The following is a 17,589-nucleotide window of genomic DNA, read 5'->3' as shown; positions in this document are numbered from 1 at the left end:
TTTATTGAGGGGTTTTTGGTGACATGGTGTAAATTTCATAAAGACCAACAATGAATACATTAGACTACTTGAATATCATGTTTATGCCGGTTAACATTTCCACAGTTAGTAAAAAACAGAAAATTAAATACATTTTACTATGGAAAATCAATTTATTGAATATAGAAAACCAAAACGTTTATCTATAAATTTGCGGTAGAAAACTGCAGTTAAATATCTACCAGTTCTCTTCCACAATTTTAGTTTTTAATAAGTCAATTCAATTCACATGCTTAGGTAAAAATTGTTAGTTATTATTGCCTTAATAATACTAAAACGTCGGTACAATTTAATTGTTCAAGTTTTAATTTAATTGTTCGCTCACGTGAAATCTTATCTTTGGGGTTTCTTTTTAGGTCTTCGCAGTTTTAATGATAAGCACCAATCTTCCCTTTCGTAATTTTAACATATTAACCTTAGTCGAGCCGCAGCACTAGAAAATAATAGAATTTGGGTGCTAAGTTGGCACAATTATAGCATTCAGTTTGACTTTTGAGGCTATGCTCAATTCTGACCAATCCTGTACCTTTTCCAGTTCAAAAAGTATTACTTGTCAACCTTACCTGACACTAACTGAAGGCTTTTCAGCTTTTCTTTGCTTTTATAAAAAGAACGGTTTATTACATGATCTGGATTCGAGTAAATTTCTGTTAATAAAAACTCTCTTTGTGGACAAATACTAGAAAACTAAAATAATGACTGAAGCCCCAGATATTTAATTTTTTTTTCAGTTTAGAGACATGATTATTAAACATATTTTTTCAAAAAAATTTATTTCTGGCATTTTTTTTCTTTGCAATGATACGGTGGAAATTTTTTTTTATTTACATTCAAATGTAAATCAAAATCTCCATAAGATTTAACATAATGAGATATCGTAGTTGTTTAACACACGTAGATATAAGATACCTAATCGTAATAATGTTTCTTGTTGTCGTCATAGGTTTCATTCGTAGTCGCAAAATTTCTGTCTCTCTCACTCTCTTTGCTGCTATACAGGGTGTTTCTGATAAGTCTGCCAAAAATTAAGGGGATGGGGATGTACTTTGGGCGATTTTGAGTCAAAAATGTTCTATGACATTTTGCCCTCCGAGCCACACTTTTCAAGTTAGGATTGGAGGAGTGTTTAACGGGTAAGCCTTTAAATTTAATTAATAAACTAAAAGACAATAGTAGTAAGAGGGCAACCATAAAAATGTCATAGAACATTTACGACTCAACATCACTCAAAGAACATCCCTTTTATTATATGGCAGACTTACCAGAAACACCCTGTATATATGGTAAAAGGCGAAATGGCTTTTTATATTAATAGCGTAACGTTTCCTCTCGGGGCATTAATATTTCATATCCCGGGATTTTATATATTCTTTTCTATTTCTCTCTTTTCCCCTTTTCTACGTTGATCCTAATAATCCCAACTTTATTGTCACAGCAAAATAGAATTACTTATCATGGCTCTTTCCATTAAGGCTAAATTGCCTAATTCATTGTGCCTGACTAAAACACCTGTCTTCGATTTATCATCGACTATGACGCGCTGTTTAAGTTCGCTCCCTCTTATTCCATATCGGCTTATAACTTATTAAATCTTTGATAAGGTATCTTGTGTCTCTTACCGTGTTGAACGTTTCCTAATTTAGTCTAGGAACTTTCGATCGACTAGCGAGTTGTATGTATGTAAGCATCTATCGGGTTTACATTAAGGTTATTGAAAAACCTGATATTTCTTCTTAAAAGCATGTATTATTAAGATTAAAGATTGTATTTTTTGGGTCTTAATATATACCCAAACCTATTTTGGACTAAACTTCGGTAATATTTTTGTTGGAGTATTAGTAAAATTTGCATTACATGTCCTTAATATTGACTAACAACGTTATTATTTTAAGATGCAAGCTTGGTTCATTTGAAATGGTCGAATTGAACCTTGATATCAAACTTTCATAAAATTATACCGTATCTTGCACAGGTTCTTGATCTTACCATGGTAAATTTATTTATTTTTTAAATTATGACAAAATATTATCCAAATCATAACAAAATATTAATTAAATAATGTTAAAATATTAATTGAACAATGATAATGCATTAAACAGGTAATGGTAAATTATTAACCATATAATGGTAGAAAAACAAATCAAATTATGGAAACATTTAATCAAATAATGGTAAATTATTAATCAAATAATAGTAAAACATTAATCAAATAATCTTAAAATATTAATCAAATAATTTTAAAATATTAATCAAATAATTTTAAAATATTAATCAAATAATTTTAAAATATTAATCAAATAATTTTAAAATATTAATCAAATAATTTTAAAATAAATTTAAAATATTAAACAAATAATGGTTAAATATTAATCAAATTATGATAAAATTCTAATTAAAGTATGGTAAAAAATTTTATTGAAGTTCTAGTAAATCTTAAAAAAAAACTACGGAAAAGTTTTGTTCAATTTATGCAACAATGTTTTTCAAATTACCGTAAAATTCCGTTTACATTATGCCAAAATTTAATCAAATTACGGTAATATTTGATTTAAGTTTAATGAAAATAATTAAAAATACCCCCACTGTCTTTTTTGTAAATCCAAAACAAACGCCAATTGGATAGCTTCCCTCTGAACGTCAGAGCACTCGGGAAAAAACATTTCTACAGGCGCTGGTAGAAAATAGACGGTGAAGTTTCATCCTATAGTCAGTCTTCTCCTATTAACACTCACACACACTCAAACCGCAACATCTCTACTATAGCGTCCATATCCATTCCTTTGAATTTCAAACTTCAAACTTTTATTTCTTTCATTTATTTTTATTGAATTTTTTTCTCTCTCTCTTCCGTTTTTCACTTCCTTCCACGGTAGGCAGGAGTACTTCCCTTTAGTCTCAACCATACTGTCTTTTTTTTAAAGAATGGTAATTGATTTCCGCTATTTTTTTATACTTTGTACTTGAGAAAGCTATACGGAATATCTCAAGCGCGCGCATAGCGTGATGTAGTGGCGGGATCGAGTCTCCCCCCCTCCCCCGGAAAGTCATTTGCCGCGCTTTTATCCTCTTCTGATTTTAATTTCCTCTTTTTATACTTAATGCGTAAAAAACTTCGAGGGTAAGAGGTTAGGGAAATTGAATCGCTTAAAACTACCAACTATAAATAAGTTAATTTTCTCTCCTATCGTCTCCGCTAGGGTAAGCCTAGTTTTTTTTATCCTGGGGGAAATATATTCTTTAACCCCTCTTTTTCTATCGCTTACTCTCTCTCTCTCTCTCTCTCTCTCTCTGTCTCTCTCTCTCTCTCTGTCTCTGTCTCTGAACTTTCAACTCATTTAAATTGTCAAGGGTTTAAAGGCCAAGTTTCATGAACAAATTAGTTAAATAAATTCAATGGTATTGGAAGGCTTAAAGTAGAAATCGGTAAATAATAATAATAGTTATAATAAAAATAAAAATAAAAATAATAATTATACAACAATAATACAAAAGTACCTTGAAGTTTGTATACAGTGCAGAAATTAAGTTTGTATACAGTGCAGAAATAAGTTAAGTCCAAATTAAAGAAAACATTTTTCCATTATGGATTTCGTCCGCAAAAAAAGTACATTAAATTAAATTATTTTAAATAAAACAAAGTATTAATCAAGATAACCTTACAAACGGAGATCATTTATGAACCAAGCTATTATCACGTTATTTAATTTTGACTGCCATTTTGATATTGATTGTTTTTAATACTCGTAAATTTAGCTTTGTAATTTTTTGGTTTAATTTAGTTGTGCTGTAACATAAATTGCAACATAATTATCAATAAGGCTTAAAAACGCTAAAGTAAGCTTTTTATTTACGCATAATTTGCATAAATACGCAGGGTGTTCCAAAAAAAGATGGTAGGACCAAAGTGCAGTGGGTTAAACGTGCAATGTTTTGATCAAAAATTTCCATCACATTTTGCCTAAAGTTATGATTAAAGACCCTTATATTTAACTGAGAAATGGAAAGACAATGCAAATTTAATTAAGGGGTCATCCCTAAAACACTAAATTCATAACTAATAATCTGTGGCCCCTAGGGAAAAATATCATAGTAGTTACATTTTCGACTATAAATCGGTTTCCCATAGAACCCACTGAGCTTCAGTCCTAACCGCCGTTTTTGTGACACCCTGTATAAAAGACCCAGCCAGCCGTGTCATAGCCTCATAATTGTGTCGCTTTCTGTTGGAAAACGCTGTGCAAGTCGCGACTGGCGTTTTGCTCTACAGCGCGCGCCAATACGACGCGGCTCTCTCTTCCATTTTAATCGCCTTTTAGAATCAATCCACGGCCAACTAGAAAAAAAATGTGTACTAAATAAGTTGCCCATGAAATTTCATACTCAACAGCTCTCGTTCGTGAAGCGAAAAAATTGCTGGCAGAAAAGGGTTTATAAAACTTCGGAATTAATTCCTTCTGCGTGCAGCTCGCCCTTTAAAAAGCAGAGGTAAAAGATTGGGCGTGGTATTATTTGTCGCGTGCCGGTTTGCATAGTCGATGTTCAGTTTAGCGTGAGTCGGAGCTCACGTGTTTATACTACAAGAAAGCCTTCTCTAATGGAAGCAATACCCTACCAAGGCTTAGTTAGAAGCCCGGGAAACGAGGGAATTGACAGCGTGGAATAGCGGGAGGACTCAGTTCGATCATTAGGATGCAAATTCCGAGAGGAAGGAAACGTAAATGCTCTCGAGACTGGCACTTTTACATCGTCGCATCCTCTTTTCTACACCTCCCTCCCTCCCATATAGTCCTTCTGCTTCTTTTCCATTTTAAAATCTCCCCCTAAGATAAACTTAAGAGGAAAATCATCATTACCGGGTTAATGTAAAAGGTCTTCGGCGCCCTTAGAGACACGTTTTTTGTTTATTTTTTATATCGAGGCAATTTAGTCTGTTTTTTCATAGAATACTGAATTAATTCAGTATTTTTTTTTACTGGAACGCGTGGTGACTTGGAGTCCAGACCTAGGGTACAGTTCTTTGAAGTAATGGTTTTAGAACTCTTTGGTAAATTGGAAAACTGCCTATCATGAGATTGCAAGGGGTTTGGAAAAAAATAGAAAGACAACTATTACGTATGAAAGCTAAAAGAAAAATAATTGAGAAATTGACAATGAACATACAATTGCAGTCACTTATTAAAAAATCGGCTACTGGTGACATTAAAAATTTCATGATAATACAGGGACGAAGTGTTTATTTATATTTTGGTTCGAATATCTCTTAAAATTACAGCTTAAAAATTTAACAAACCAACCTGACGGAATAATTTCCGTACACTTCATACATTTAAACTGTTTAAAGTAATATTTAGTAAACTTATTAAAAAAAACGTTCCAGGCTATGATTTTTTTTTGTTTTTATTCGAAAGAATATATAAAATAATAAATACTTGAAATTGGAACCATTTATCCATCTTAAATTTATTAAAGAAGATACAAGGAATTATGTTTCCTAACTGTACTCCACCAGTTAGTTGTCACTGCAAAGATAACGCAATAGCCCTATTCAATATTATTGGAAGACCTCTACCACCTGATGAATCATGGATTCATCCAATAGAATCTCACAGCCCTCTGTCGTCATCTACGCATTAAATATTTTCTACGAAGATGACGAAAGAGTGCTATTCAATTTTTTTGGAAGATTAATACCACCTGATGGATTCATCCAATAGGATCTCATAGCTCTCTGTCGTTATCTTCGCAGAGAGGCCTAACTCGGTGTTCAGAATGAAAATTTATGTAACCTTAATATTGTAGATGGAGAAATAGTTCCAATATAAAACACTCATTATTTTATATAAACTTTTGAATAAAAAATAGAAGACTGTACCCTGAAATCTATTAGGCCTATTGTGTTTTCGTTTGAATCCGCAAATAGCTTGGAAAATAGTTGGCAAAAATTAAACCAATTTGAAGAGCCTATAGTGCCTTCACCATGACAACGCCGGTAAACTTTAATCCAACTAGATAATAATTACCAATCTACATTTGTTTAGGAGGCAACTTTAATTATCCAAGGGTTTGGGTAATTTTATTCCGGGCATTATCTAAAAAGCCGAATTAAAAGCGACAATCCTTGGGTGATTAAACGGCGGTCAAATTGATAAAATCCTCCGTAATTCCCAATAAGCAAAACTCGAGGGCGCGCGAAAACTAAAAAGAGATTTCTTCCTTCCTTCCCTCTATTTTTGAAAGGAATTATTTCCGACCTGCTAACTTTGACATCTGCTGGTTAGCGCGCTTTTGCAAGGGAAAAGCAACCAACTGGCTTTAGCCTATAGGACCTAGCCCTTTTCCTAGGGTGTTTTTTACGAGGGTATTACGGGTACCCCATAGGCGGCGGACGACTCGCTCGGTTAAAGATCGGGGTAATGAAGCGCAAAGGTTTTACGCTTTCTAGCCCAAAATTCCCATAGGCAAAGAGCCGAAATTAGTCCCAATTTCTCTCCACTCCTATTCCATGCCCGGCTTTCAAAGCGAAGAAGAGGAAGAAAGAATTTCGAGGGGATCTTCATCACACACCGAAGATAAAAAAATATGTATTTACTAGATTACGAATCTGCATGGTTTTAAAAAGCTTAAGAATATGGAACTGTCTAATTTGATTTAGGAAGGGAGGCCTGAAGTAATGGTAAGGAAATTCGTCTTTAATTTGAAGGGGAAGAGAACATGGGCTCTTATGTCTGCCACATCCCGGGGATTCAAGTCGTGATGTAGTGTAGTGTGTTTCGGCTCACCATGACCTGATGGTGAATTAAGTTTCGTGGGGTTCTGCTCTGCCTCGTTCTTTGAAATTTTTATGTCCGAGGTAGGGTAGGAGTAAGGAAACTGAAGTAGTGGTTCTAAAACTATTTATCAACAGACTGATTGTTAACTGTGCGTCATATCGTTTTCGTTTACAAAATTTAAGATAGTATCGGCCTTTAAATTAATTTCAATAATGATAAGATAATAACTCGGAGGTTTGTACTAGTTGGGGCTCACTTCACTTCAGTTCATTCTAGATGTAACAGAGCCATTCTAGTATGAACTGCGATTGTATTATTGATGCACCTGGTTTCGTCACACCTTGTTCCCTTGTTGTCATGAGAACAGTCTTTCGCTGTGTAGGATGATTTTGAAAGCGTGATAATCAACATGGAGCGGTATTGTCTGATGAAACTGTCCAATGACCACACTTGCCATCTCCTCCTGAACATGGGCCATCTAAGAGTTCCATTGAGAGGATTATTGCCCATGGGCTAGACCATATCACCTTGTCTTCCACGGTGGTTTTAATTTAAAAAACTATTAATGCTCACTTCAACGAATTACGTTGAAATTTAATTACCACGGAGTAATTTTATCAAAGTGATAATTAAAATTTCCTAAAAAGTGCATTGGCCTCCTTAAATTTTACTCCATGTTGGCAGACTGCTTGTAATTGCAACCAATGGAAAACGACTTAAAACTACGCCCATCCAACTACCACTAGGCAAACACCAAAAACCTCTTGCCTATATCCTGACATCATCTCCTTCTCCCTCCTTGGTTAAATTTACGTCACTAAATATGTCACGTCCTTTAGATTTAATTGAGCGAAGATCCCCTCGGTTAAGAAGATGTTAGGGGGAGCTGGTATAGAATAGCCCTGATAAAACCTCAAGCCCCGTTCTCCCCACTAGTTCACCACCCTTCTTACACTCCCTCTATACATTCCGATATCTTTTTTTATATATTCTTTTTGGTTACATTTTGAGCTGTAGCCACCCATCTAGGCTATCAACGCGAATTTTCCAGGGATTTAATTATTCGACGAAGTGTAAGAGAGCCGAGAGAAAAAAGTAATTTACGACTGACGAAGGGAACCATAAAAAAAATTAATCCGCTTACGGAAGAAAATAATGCATTAGGAGCTAGCGATGTCATTTTTTCCGCATGGGTATTTTTTTTTTACTCTACGTTTTTATTTGCTGGGAAAAAAATGTTTGGTTAAATTGCACCTAGGCCTAGGAGAGTAATCCAATTTTTAATAACACCGTGAATGAGTTCAGTTCTACATAAGACTTGTTTTGATCAGGGGTTTATTGAAAGTATGGTTAGGGAACTGGTTTGTTTAATTTGTGATACGAAATTAAATTAATAGACGTCGCCAAAGAAGGAAATGTGGTAAAAGAAAGGATTTTTCCGTTATAAGATAGGTATACAATTGAACAATGTTGTGGCATTATCTTTGAACTTTGCACAAATGTTAATCTGGACAAAGAGGGTTGAAAGAGGGGGAGTAGAAGGCTAGGCTGGAAGTTTATCGCTTTGAAAGTTTACCTCTAAGCTTCCGGTATGCGCGCGCATCTTTCTCTGCCGTCATATTGGTTGAAATACGGTGAACCGGATATTTGGAGGGAAATACAACAAATAAAAAAATAAGAAAACCGAGAACACCCAAAAGGCTTTGCCAAAGCCGCTAGCTTCAACTCCCTCTCTTTCTACCCTCTTTAGTCTGGATAACGTATTTGTTATACTTTGTAACTAAAACAACGCCCCCCATGTTTTTTGCGCAAATTTGTGTGCTTGTAGAGTGAGCTTTATACCCTAGTCTAAATTTTAAATATGAAAATTTCTTTAAAGATTATAATTTTGAGACTATCAAATATAAGAAATATTCGAGAAAAAAAAATCAATAAAATTTTGAAAGCTTATCTATTCTTGTCAACTTAGATGCTTTTTAATAGAGAGAAACAAGCTGCCCCAGCAGAAAGGACACTCGTGCGGGATATGTAAGATAATAAAAATTTAAACAATAGGGGCTAAAAAAAGCGAGCATTAGATAAAAAATTCTTTGCTAGACGCCATACCTCCAGTTGTGAACTTGTGAGAGTCTAATAAATATTAACAGTAGAACTCGCAGCAGACAACTCCTTCTAAAGACTTAAGCTATCCACTAGCACCATCGCGCGCCACCATCCTTAACCCACCGCACCAACGCGTGCTTCGGAGGAGGCGGAGTCTATTTATCCTATTTTGCGGCTTCAGCTAGAGTGCGTTCTGGTGGAGTCACCAAATAAGTGTTTACTTTAAAAAATCCAAATCGCAATGATGGGGATGAAAAGCCCGAACACACGGTATTCCTGTCGCCATGCATTGCCAAAGCTACGCTAGAGAGACCTTGAAAACCGGGACCAATACCTCGTGCGAGGGGGGGATTCTCCCCCGCACGAGTAAAAACCAATCCAGATATAATTCTTGTCTAGAAAAGGTCAAAGGATCCTAGTTTAAAAAACCAAGTTAGAGTCGGAAGGTTTTGTAAAAAAGTGAGTTTTTAGTGTGGATCTGTACGCGGACCCGAATGGTTACAGACTTCAGCGCTCTACAAATTACATAAGATATAGCTATAGCAAAAGGAAGACCACAAGTTAATCAATTTAAATTACCTTAAACTAGATTTATAATAAAGTCAGTTAACCTTGATTAAAATTAGAAGTTTTTATATAATTCCAAGTAACCAATCAGAGGATTTTCAGTCGTTCCCGAGATAGCTCTCCCACGCCGTACGCGTTTCGTAATAGATATTTAGACGGCCAGTTTTCCATGGCTCTACTCATAGTAAAACATCGTACAGTATTATATTTGGGGAAAACAATGAATTTCAAGGTATGTATTTAAAAGCCATGAAATCTAATATTTAAACTTAATTTTTGTAAATGAAAAAATATATATATATTGCCTATTAAAAAGTATCTTTTATTTGAAATCATTTTCAAATATATTAAACAAACACTGTTTTTTTCTGTAAGGATAGGTACAATTTGACCAATTTGGTAAAATTACCATGTTATTTCAATGGGACAATTCCCGTTTTTCTTCAAAATCTGCAACCAATTTTCAGAAATTGAAAAAACTATTAGTGATTTTTTTTATTTATAAAACAAACTATTATAATTTTAACCACATATTAAATACCCGGATTTTAGTTCGGCAGTTTTTTTTATTAAACTCTTAAAGCAATACGATAAAAAAGTTACCTAATCAAAAAAATAAATGATAAAATCCTTGTACATTAAAGTCATTAATGGGCCTTATCTAAGGGAGTCATTGTCCACTTAAAATAATAGATAAATCGATTGACTGCAAACTTGCGAAGCATGTGAACTATGTTGCGTACTGCAATCTTGTTTATTGCTATGCATAAATTACTTAGTTTTAACTTACATTTTTAATAATCCGCGTTAAGTCGTATTCACATTGACCATTTTCGTTTTAAACATGTTTTAAATAGGAGTTACTCAACCATTTCTTGACAAAACCATGCTTTTATTTTTTTATAAAGGTAATTAAACGAGGGAATTTAGTCGTTCGCCAGGGAATTTTTTATTGCTATTGTTAAATTTATTGGGTTCATTTTCGCAGAGATTTGATTGTAAGCCAGCGTAAACAAAGCACGATTTCCAACGGGTTTCTTGGTCCGTTGACAATAAGGTTTTCACAAGGTTCATACGATCGTGAAAAACTGTAAATATAGGTGAAATTGGAAAAGTCATAATTAGTTCAAAATTACTAGACATGGGCGGGCCCAATAGGTCATACACAACAGGATTAATAGATGTTTCTGGGCCACAATGTTTGAGGGAATAATGGACCCAGCCGACAGGTGTCACCTACCTCTGTCCGCAGATGACTTACCCCAAATACACCATCTGCACAAAACTCAATTACTTCACTGATTTATCGCATCCTTTCCGATGGCCAATTTACTAAGTCAATTAGCATTGTAAGGTTAAAAAAAAAAGCCAAAAAGCTATAGATATTCGTTGTTTGTTGTTCATATAAATAATTCAATTTCTTCAGGGCCTGGATTCTTTTAACAGAACTCGTATTGTACATACAAGTGTTGTGCACACATATCACCCATGTTAATTTCTACGCGGGTTTTGTGGGTCGGGCTTAAGTAGTCCTTCTTACTGTAGACGACAAGACTCAAAGCGCAGCAAGAAATTATTCGCGAAGTAAAATTCTTTATGCATTTATGAGAAACCGCATTTTAAAAAGCATTTTAGACAGGAATTATTTCCTCCCAGTGAAAATGCTACTTAAGGCTAGTTTTTGAATTTTTGCTGTGCTTCAAACCCATGTTCAGTGAGAAGTTTGGTTAAATTTTTGACCTTATTTTACCATTCTAGAGCGAAGAACTTGTTTGAGTCCGTCTTGGAAATACTTTTAAGACTTCAATCTTATCTAAATAGACTAAATCTAACAATGCGTGTATCTTTGAAAGACAGAAAATTTATTCTAGAATTTGAAAAATATAAACTTGTAATTCAACAATTACCATACCAGACAGACACCCCGAAAAAATATTCAAAATAGTGTATTTCATTAGAATTGAGCCTTCCGTAATCCACTGTGAAGTAGGCAAGTAGCATAAACCTATGATACTCTACAATAAGTATGAGACGAAATGGTATTTGCCATAAGAGTAGACATCCTTTATTAAAGGGTACAGGAGCGTCTTTTGGCGGCTTTTCTTCTTCTTTGCTGTAGTGGTTTTGGACAGGAGGTTGATGAATAAGTTTTTGTGTTGGCTAACAATGTGGAGTTGTCGAAGGGAATATAATCATTATGATGTCAGACCTATGGCACAGCGTTTAGAACAATGCAATTATGAGTAGTTAGTTATTTTGTCTTTATTTAGACGAATTTCAGTTTAAACAAGGACAGGTTTAAGGTATATGCAATGCGCTACGTAGGGCCGTGTCCAGAACCAAGTTTTGATTTCGAGAAACACGATTACCAGTTCAGAACAGTACCAAACAGTAAAAATTGACCTTGAAAGGTTTGACGAATCATCTATTCAATGAAGTTAAATTCGTTTTAAATCCAGCGTGAAATTTGCATGCTGTTAAATTTCTGCATATTTAGCTCTTTTGGTACAATAGACCGGAAGCCCTTTTGTCTTGCACTGTAGGATAAATTAGAAGTTCCCCACTTTTTCCTTTGCCTAAAGTCAACACAGATCAGAAACTAAATCAATCAAGCCTGTTTTTTATATGGTACTGTCCAGTCTCTACGGGACTGACTCAACACCAGATCAAGGGCAAATAAAAATAACAGACAGTTAGTCGCAGTGGTGTATGAAAGACTTCCGTAGTGCTCAGTATGATGTTTAAGACATACTCCAAGTCTTTATTTCTCTTTCCCTAGCTTCTTCGGTAGACCAATCAGAGCAATACTTTAACGTAGAAAATAGTGCTAATTTTGCAGCTTTGGGGGTGTTACAATATATTGTGGTTTTTGGAGATTCTGAATTTTGTAGTGCGGACTTGGTAGATGTAATTCGGTTTACCTGCGTACTATCGCCAGTACTTATACTATAGTTCTTCCCCAGTATACTGCAGTTTGCAATAAACACTTCAATGATGGCTTGAAAACAGCGGCTTGGACCGCAAAATAACATAGAACATCTTTGACTTTAAATCGCCCAATGAACACCCCGATATCTTTTGACAGAACATTCAGAAACACCCTGCATAAAAACCACACGAGGCCCCTCCATGGGACCCCTGGTGAAGTTCTCAATGGTTAGACTACCCTAGCAGTAAATATTGTTTTAGTTAGCTGAGAGGCAACGTTAATCGCTAAACAAACTCTTTTCTTACTGCCTCACACTTTCTATTATTTTTATTTGCCTTTGAAGAAATTAAACCAGACTGCTATGGGAACTTAATCAATGCTCTGTTTTTCAGTGTCTCCTTACTGGACTGTGCAACCGTCGGACGCCATGGCCGTCGTGGGAAGTCACGTGACTCTAGACTGTCAATCCGAAGGGCATCCGACTCCGCAGATTAGGTGGAAATCGAACTCTGGTGAGTAAATAGAAAGAAAGGGGAAACCACTAAAGGGAGGAACCCCGGGAATCCTACGTCGAGAAAAAAAGTAACTTCTATGCCGTTCTTTGGTACACATTGCGAGGTAAAATCAAGCCAAAAGCCGCTTTATGTTAAGAACAAACTAATGTTGTAGGGGAATCACATACGGACGTACTTGTATAAGCCTCTTCTAGGTAACTAAGAGGGAAAGACACTGGGGTAAAACTTTGCCTTTCATCTCGCTTTGGCGCCTGCGCTGAAGGTGTTTTAGATTCTGAGAGTGCGCAGAGATTAGTCCCCTTATATGTCCCGATACTGAGGGACCCAATTTTTTTACATCGAAGGTGATTGTTAGAAAAGAAAATAATTGTGGTGAATTTATTCATGCGGACTCGCGACGGAATAAAAGCTACGCACTGCCTCCTTAAAACGATTCCAAAACATTATTGAATAATTACTATTATAGGTTATTAACGTATTTCAATCATTATTTATATGACTATGACATAACCCTATAGTCAATAAGTATATAGGTCAAGGAGCTATTTGCTGCTAGAAAACATAAAAACGTTGATGGGCGTCTTACGGCGGAGTATTTCTCGTAGAGAACCGTCTCCTGGTGGTGGATTTACAGAATTTGCCGGAAACCAAAGCAATGATCTGCTTAGATTTTCGTTACTGCCTCTGACTCGACTTGACCAGAAAGTGGAAAATCACAATATTCCATTCCAATTTGAAGGACAAACCTTTAACTGAAGAGAGCGCAAAAGTTTCTCTATTACCCATTTTATCAATGCCTACGGTAGACCTTTACTAATGGAGATTACTATATGGTTATGGTCATAGTTAGGTAATTTTTCGTGACTTCGCCACTAGCCCTAGAACTACTTCAAAATTTATGTCCGTCCATCTGCGGTATTATTGATTTAGGCCTGGAATTCAGTATATTTCAGACGTTGGGTGCAGTGTCTAGCTAAAGTTTGTCCATATGGAAAATGTGAATTGATGAAAAGGTAGATATGGTAGAATAGTTTCGTTACTATCCCCGCTTCCACCATATTCGGATTTTCCACGTGTTGGAACTATATTTTCACGAAGAGTGTATACTTAACTCCATTGCTTTTATCACGCTTTTGGGGTCTATGTGGTGAGGTGGTTATCACCTTCGTTTGTGGTAACCCTTTGTAGTGCAACGTTTCATAGATCCTCGATTTTCTTTCTGTATCTCCAAACATATTGCTGGGAAATGGGTTTACGCTCCAACAACATAATCCTTTGAAAAACTTTGTTGTTATTTCTCTATTTTTTGGGCGCTTTTTTTTCTCTTTGTTTTTGTGTGTTTTGTTTCTATCGGTTGGAGAACTTTTAGTCTTTCCCGCAGCTGCTTCGCATCTTCGATAGATACCTAGCCAGGGTTATTTGAAGAAACGGTTAAGGGAGTTTCTGTGATGAGGAAATTAACAGGGTTCATGTTTTCTAGTAAAAATTAAGGGAAACTATATAATTATTTCGCATCAATATTAAGAATTATCTAAATATATTTAAGTCAAAATCCTGACTGACTGATAATCAATGCCAACCCCAAACCGGTTTACAAAGTAGGCTGAAATTTTAGGAGAACGTTACTCTTCAGTACTAGGTACGCACTTAAAAAGATTTTTTCATTCGGCCGCCATCTTGAAAAATGGCGGGCGGAAATGCCAAAAACCTGCTTAAATGGAATAAAGTTCGCGCGCTACGACATATTTCTTTAATATTTAGCACACTGGTTCCCTATTCCTATAGACGGTCTTTATGGCTTTTGGATTTCAATTTGCCGCCATCTTTAAAAATGGCCGCCCAAAAACTAGAATAAATGTCCCTTTTCCGCTATTTATGAATAAAATTCCTATAGGCTAGGCCTACGTGAGAGAAATAGTTTAGTAGAACCCATAGCCGAATCTGTACTATAAGAAAATGGATGTTATTTATGCACATGTATGCTGCTTTAGCTTATAATAACTTCTTTAATGTGTGTATTTTATGAGAAGCGATATTTAATCCTCGAAATACCAAAGAATTGATTTTAGTTGTTTCGTATTAACTTTGAGTTCAGGGAGCTCCCATAATTATTAAAGATAGCCTTAACTTTTTATCAAGTTTAAACGGTAAATCTCATTTAGAAATTATAACAATCATAGAATATAAAGTTGCTGATTAAAAATACCTTAACTAAGATAATATAAAAATTATTTTTGTAAGATTCTAGCGTATTGTATAACCCCAAATTTACTTCACGTGAAAATAGACAAATTTCATTCACCCTTTGATAAAGTTAAATTACCTTTTACTAGGTAATTTATTGTGAATTCATTGATAATGGTATTTCACTATAGTAAATTAACGACTCCCATATCTGGGGCTTGTGATTGGTCCAAATATCTAGCGAAAAATAAGCAGAAGATGCTATTAAATTAGAGATATTTAGTGTAGTCGACCTTCAATTAGAAGTTTTCATTATGGCGTTATTCAAGGCCAAAGGGGCCAGTTTGAAACACTAGTCTTCGTTTGCGGCATCTTTTTAAAACAATAATTCCTTACCCCTTGTTTCAAGGAACCCTACTTCGGGTTTCCAATACTGGGCAGCTAGCGCGCTTAGGAAATAACTAGAAAAAAAAAATAAATAAGGGAAAGTTAGGGAATTTATCTTTTAGAAACCCTTTTTTCTCTCTATGAGAAAAATAAAATCTTAAAAAGTGTTTCAAAGTCTGCAAGACCGAGATACACCCGCCTTAAAATCCGCCGTCTATGCGGATAAAAAGTAGCGTAAAACAAGCGATAAACTGTTAGAAAGCCTGGAATTTTTTTGGGTGAAATTCCAAACTTGGTTTACTATATTCTATTTTCCATCTGGAAAATTTCAATACGCTACGTAGAATGAAAAAAGCATTCATATTTTCTACAAGGAATTACTGAGTGGGAAATATATGCAATTAAAAGAAGGTTGAGTGAATTGCAGGCCTTATTGAAAGCGCTTCATAGTCCTCGCTTGCGGCGACCTGTTTAGACGAAATGCATGGAATTAGAAAAAATTGACGGAATTTATTTCCCAGGGCCATGAATGAACCAGCTTGATTGCAGGCGAAAAGCCTATACCCATTACAGAGTGGTCTTGCACCTATGGTTGGCAAAAACGTGAGGCATGCAATAGATGGCTCTGCCATCTTAGACCCAAGTAGACTAAAGCATGTGGGTAACGTATGCTTCCGAGCAAATCACACCCTATTTTCGATTCCAGTCAAGCGGGTTCGTCCAAGCCAAAGCGACCGAGATAAACCGAATTTCTTTATTTTTCCTCGTCCTCATTTAGCAACGCCATCTAAACGTATATTTATTTAAGAGAGCCATAAATTTATTTTCATACTGGTTGAGGGGTGGAACCCTTCATTGGATTTTGAGCCGGATTGAAGTGAAGGTTTATTGCTATTCATTTTTGCTTGCTTCTTTTAAATATATAAGTTCCTGGCGGATTATACAAAACGGGCGCTTTTCCGAAATAACTAAAACAATTTTCACCTACCGTGTCAGAAATTTTAAATAATTTTGAGCCGGCATTTTCAAGATGGAAATTTTTCAGTACAGCTGCTCTGTAGAATATTTCGAACAGGCATGCTTTTTGGGGTAAAAAGACTTTTACGAATGAAGGAGATTTTATGAGAAAATAAAATAGCACCCATAAACCAATCCATTAATACCGTAAGAGAAGTTAACACCACAAGGGCAGGCCGCCATGAAGCACCGCAAGTGACAGTGTGAGTTGGCCAGCCCCACCCGTTTACTACACGCATCTGGTGGTGCCTCTTGGCACGAGGGAAAAGCCTCCGATAGCGGGCCCACTTCTGTGCCATGGTTTCTCTGCTAGTAGTTAATATATTTATAATTGTCTATACATGGCTTCATTTATATATATAAGATATGTTCTATAAGTGTATCACTGGTTAAAGAGAACTTGTCATGAAGTGACGTAGGCGAAACGTCATAGATTCTCGCAAAAAACGCGTGATGAGGCTCTGTCAAAGGCTAAGGACAGACTAAATAGGAAGATGGACTGCAAAACCGAATGTAAGACTTCAATTCTCGCTTCTCGTTCTCAAACTAGCTCTCAGTAAGCCTCTAGCATTATGAAGTACAGCTAGTGTCATACTTCTACAACATATGTAGTAAACTTATGATGGCTATAATTCCTCTTTGTAGAAATTGACAAGTCAGAAGACGTATCCAAGGGTTCGAAAAATATGAAGGGTGGAATATAATGACGTTTGATTTTAAAGAATAAATACATTCGAAGGAAATTAAATTTAGAAAGACAAGGCGATGGGAAAATAAAATGAAATACTTCAGATCAGACAAAACAAAGCGAAAATAAAAGATAAAGGAAGGAAATATATTGTATAACCGAGATAAGAAGAATTTCAGGCTAAATCAAGAGTAAATCAAGGAGTATAATTCCCCCAACGTAGTTCTCTAGGTAAAGTAAAAGAGGGCCAAGTAGAAATTCAAACATGGTTGGTTTAAAAGACACATATGTCGCGCGCTCGGCTTAAAGGACATAGTACCTAAATATAAACAATTTTGTTCGAATGGAAACTTTGTAATTTTGATGTAATAACATTTACGCTAAAGCTAC

The 17,589-nt window shown here is 35.5% G+C and overlaps 1 protein-coding gene across 3 annotated transcripts in view; it reads left to right on the top strand.

The window, feature by feature from the left end:
- LOC149718443 (cell adhesion molecule Dscam1-like) overlaps positions 1 to 17,589 on the top strand; it is a 451,194-nt gene that overhangs the window by 282,048 nt on the left and 151,557 nt on the right. For all 3 annotated transcript variants that reach the window (XM_089845167.1, XM_089845151.1, XM_089845159.1), the window contains exon 11: positions 12,801 to 12,920. In XM_089845167.1, coding sequence (XP_089701293.1) covers positions 12,801 to 12,920 — 120 coding nt within the window. The remainder of the gene's footprint in view (positions 1 to 12,800; positions 12,921 to 17,589) is intronic.

Source organism: Phalangium opilio, unplaced genomic scaffold, assembly GCF_054372755.1.
Source record: "Phalangium opilio isolate 3A_F unplaced genomic scaffold, DU_Popi_V2 ptg000002l_1, whole genome shotgun sequence".
NCBI classification, from domain to species: Eukaryota; Metazoa; Arthropoda; class Arachnida; order Opiliones; family Phalangiidae; genus Phalangium; species Phalangium opilio.
Note: the sequence above shows the minus strand (reverse complement) of the source record. Positions and strands in the feature narration are given on the sequence as shown.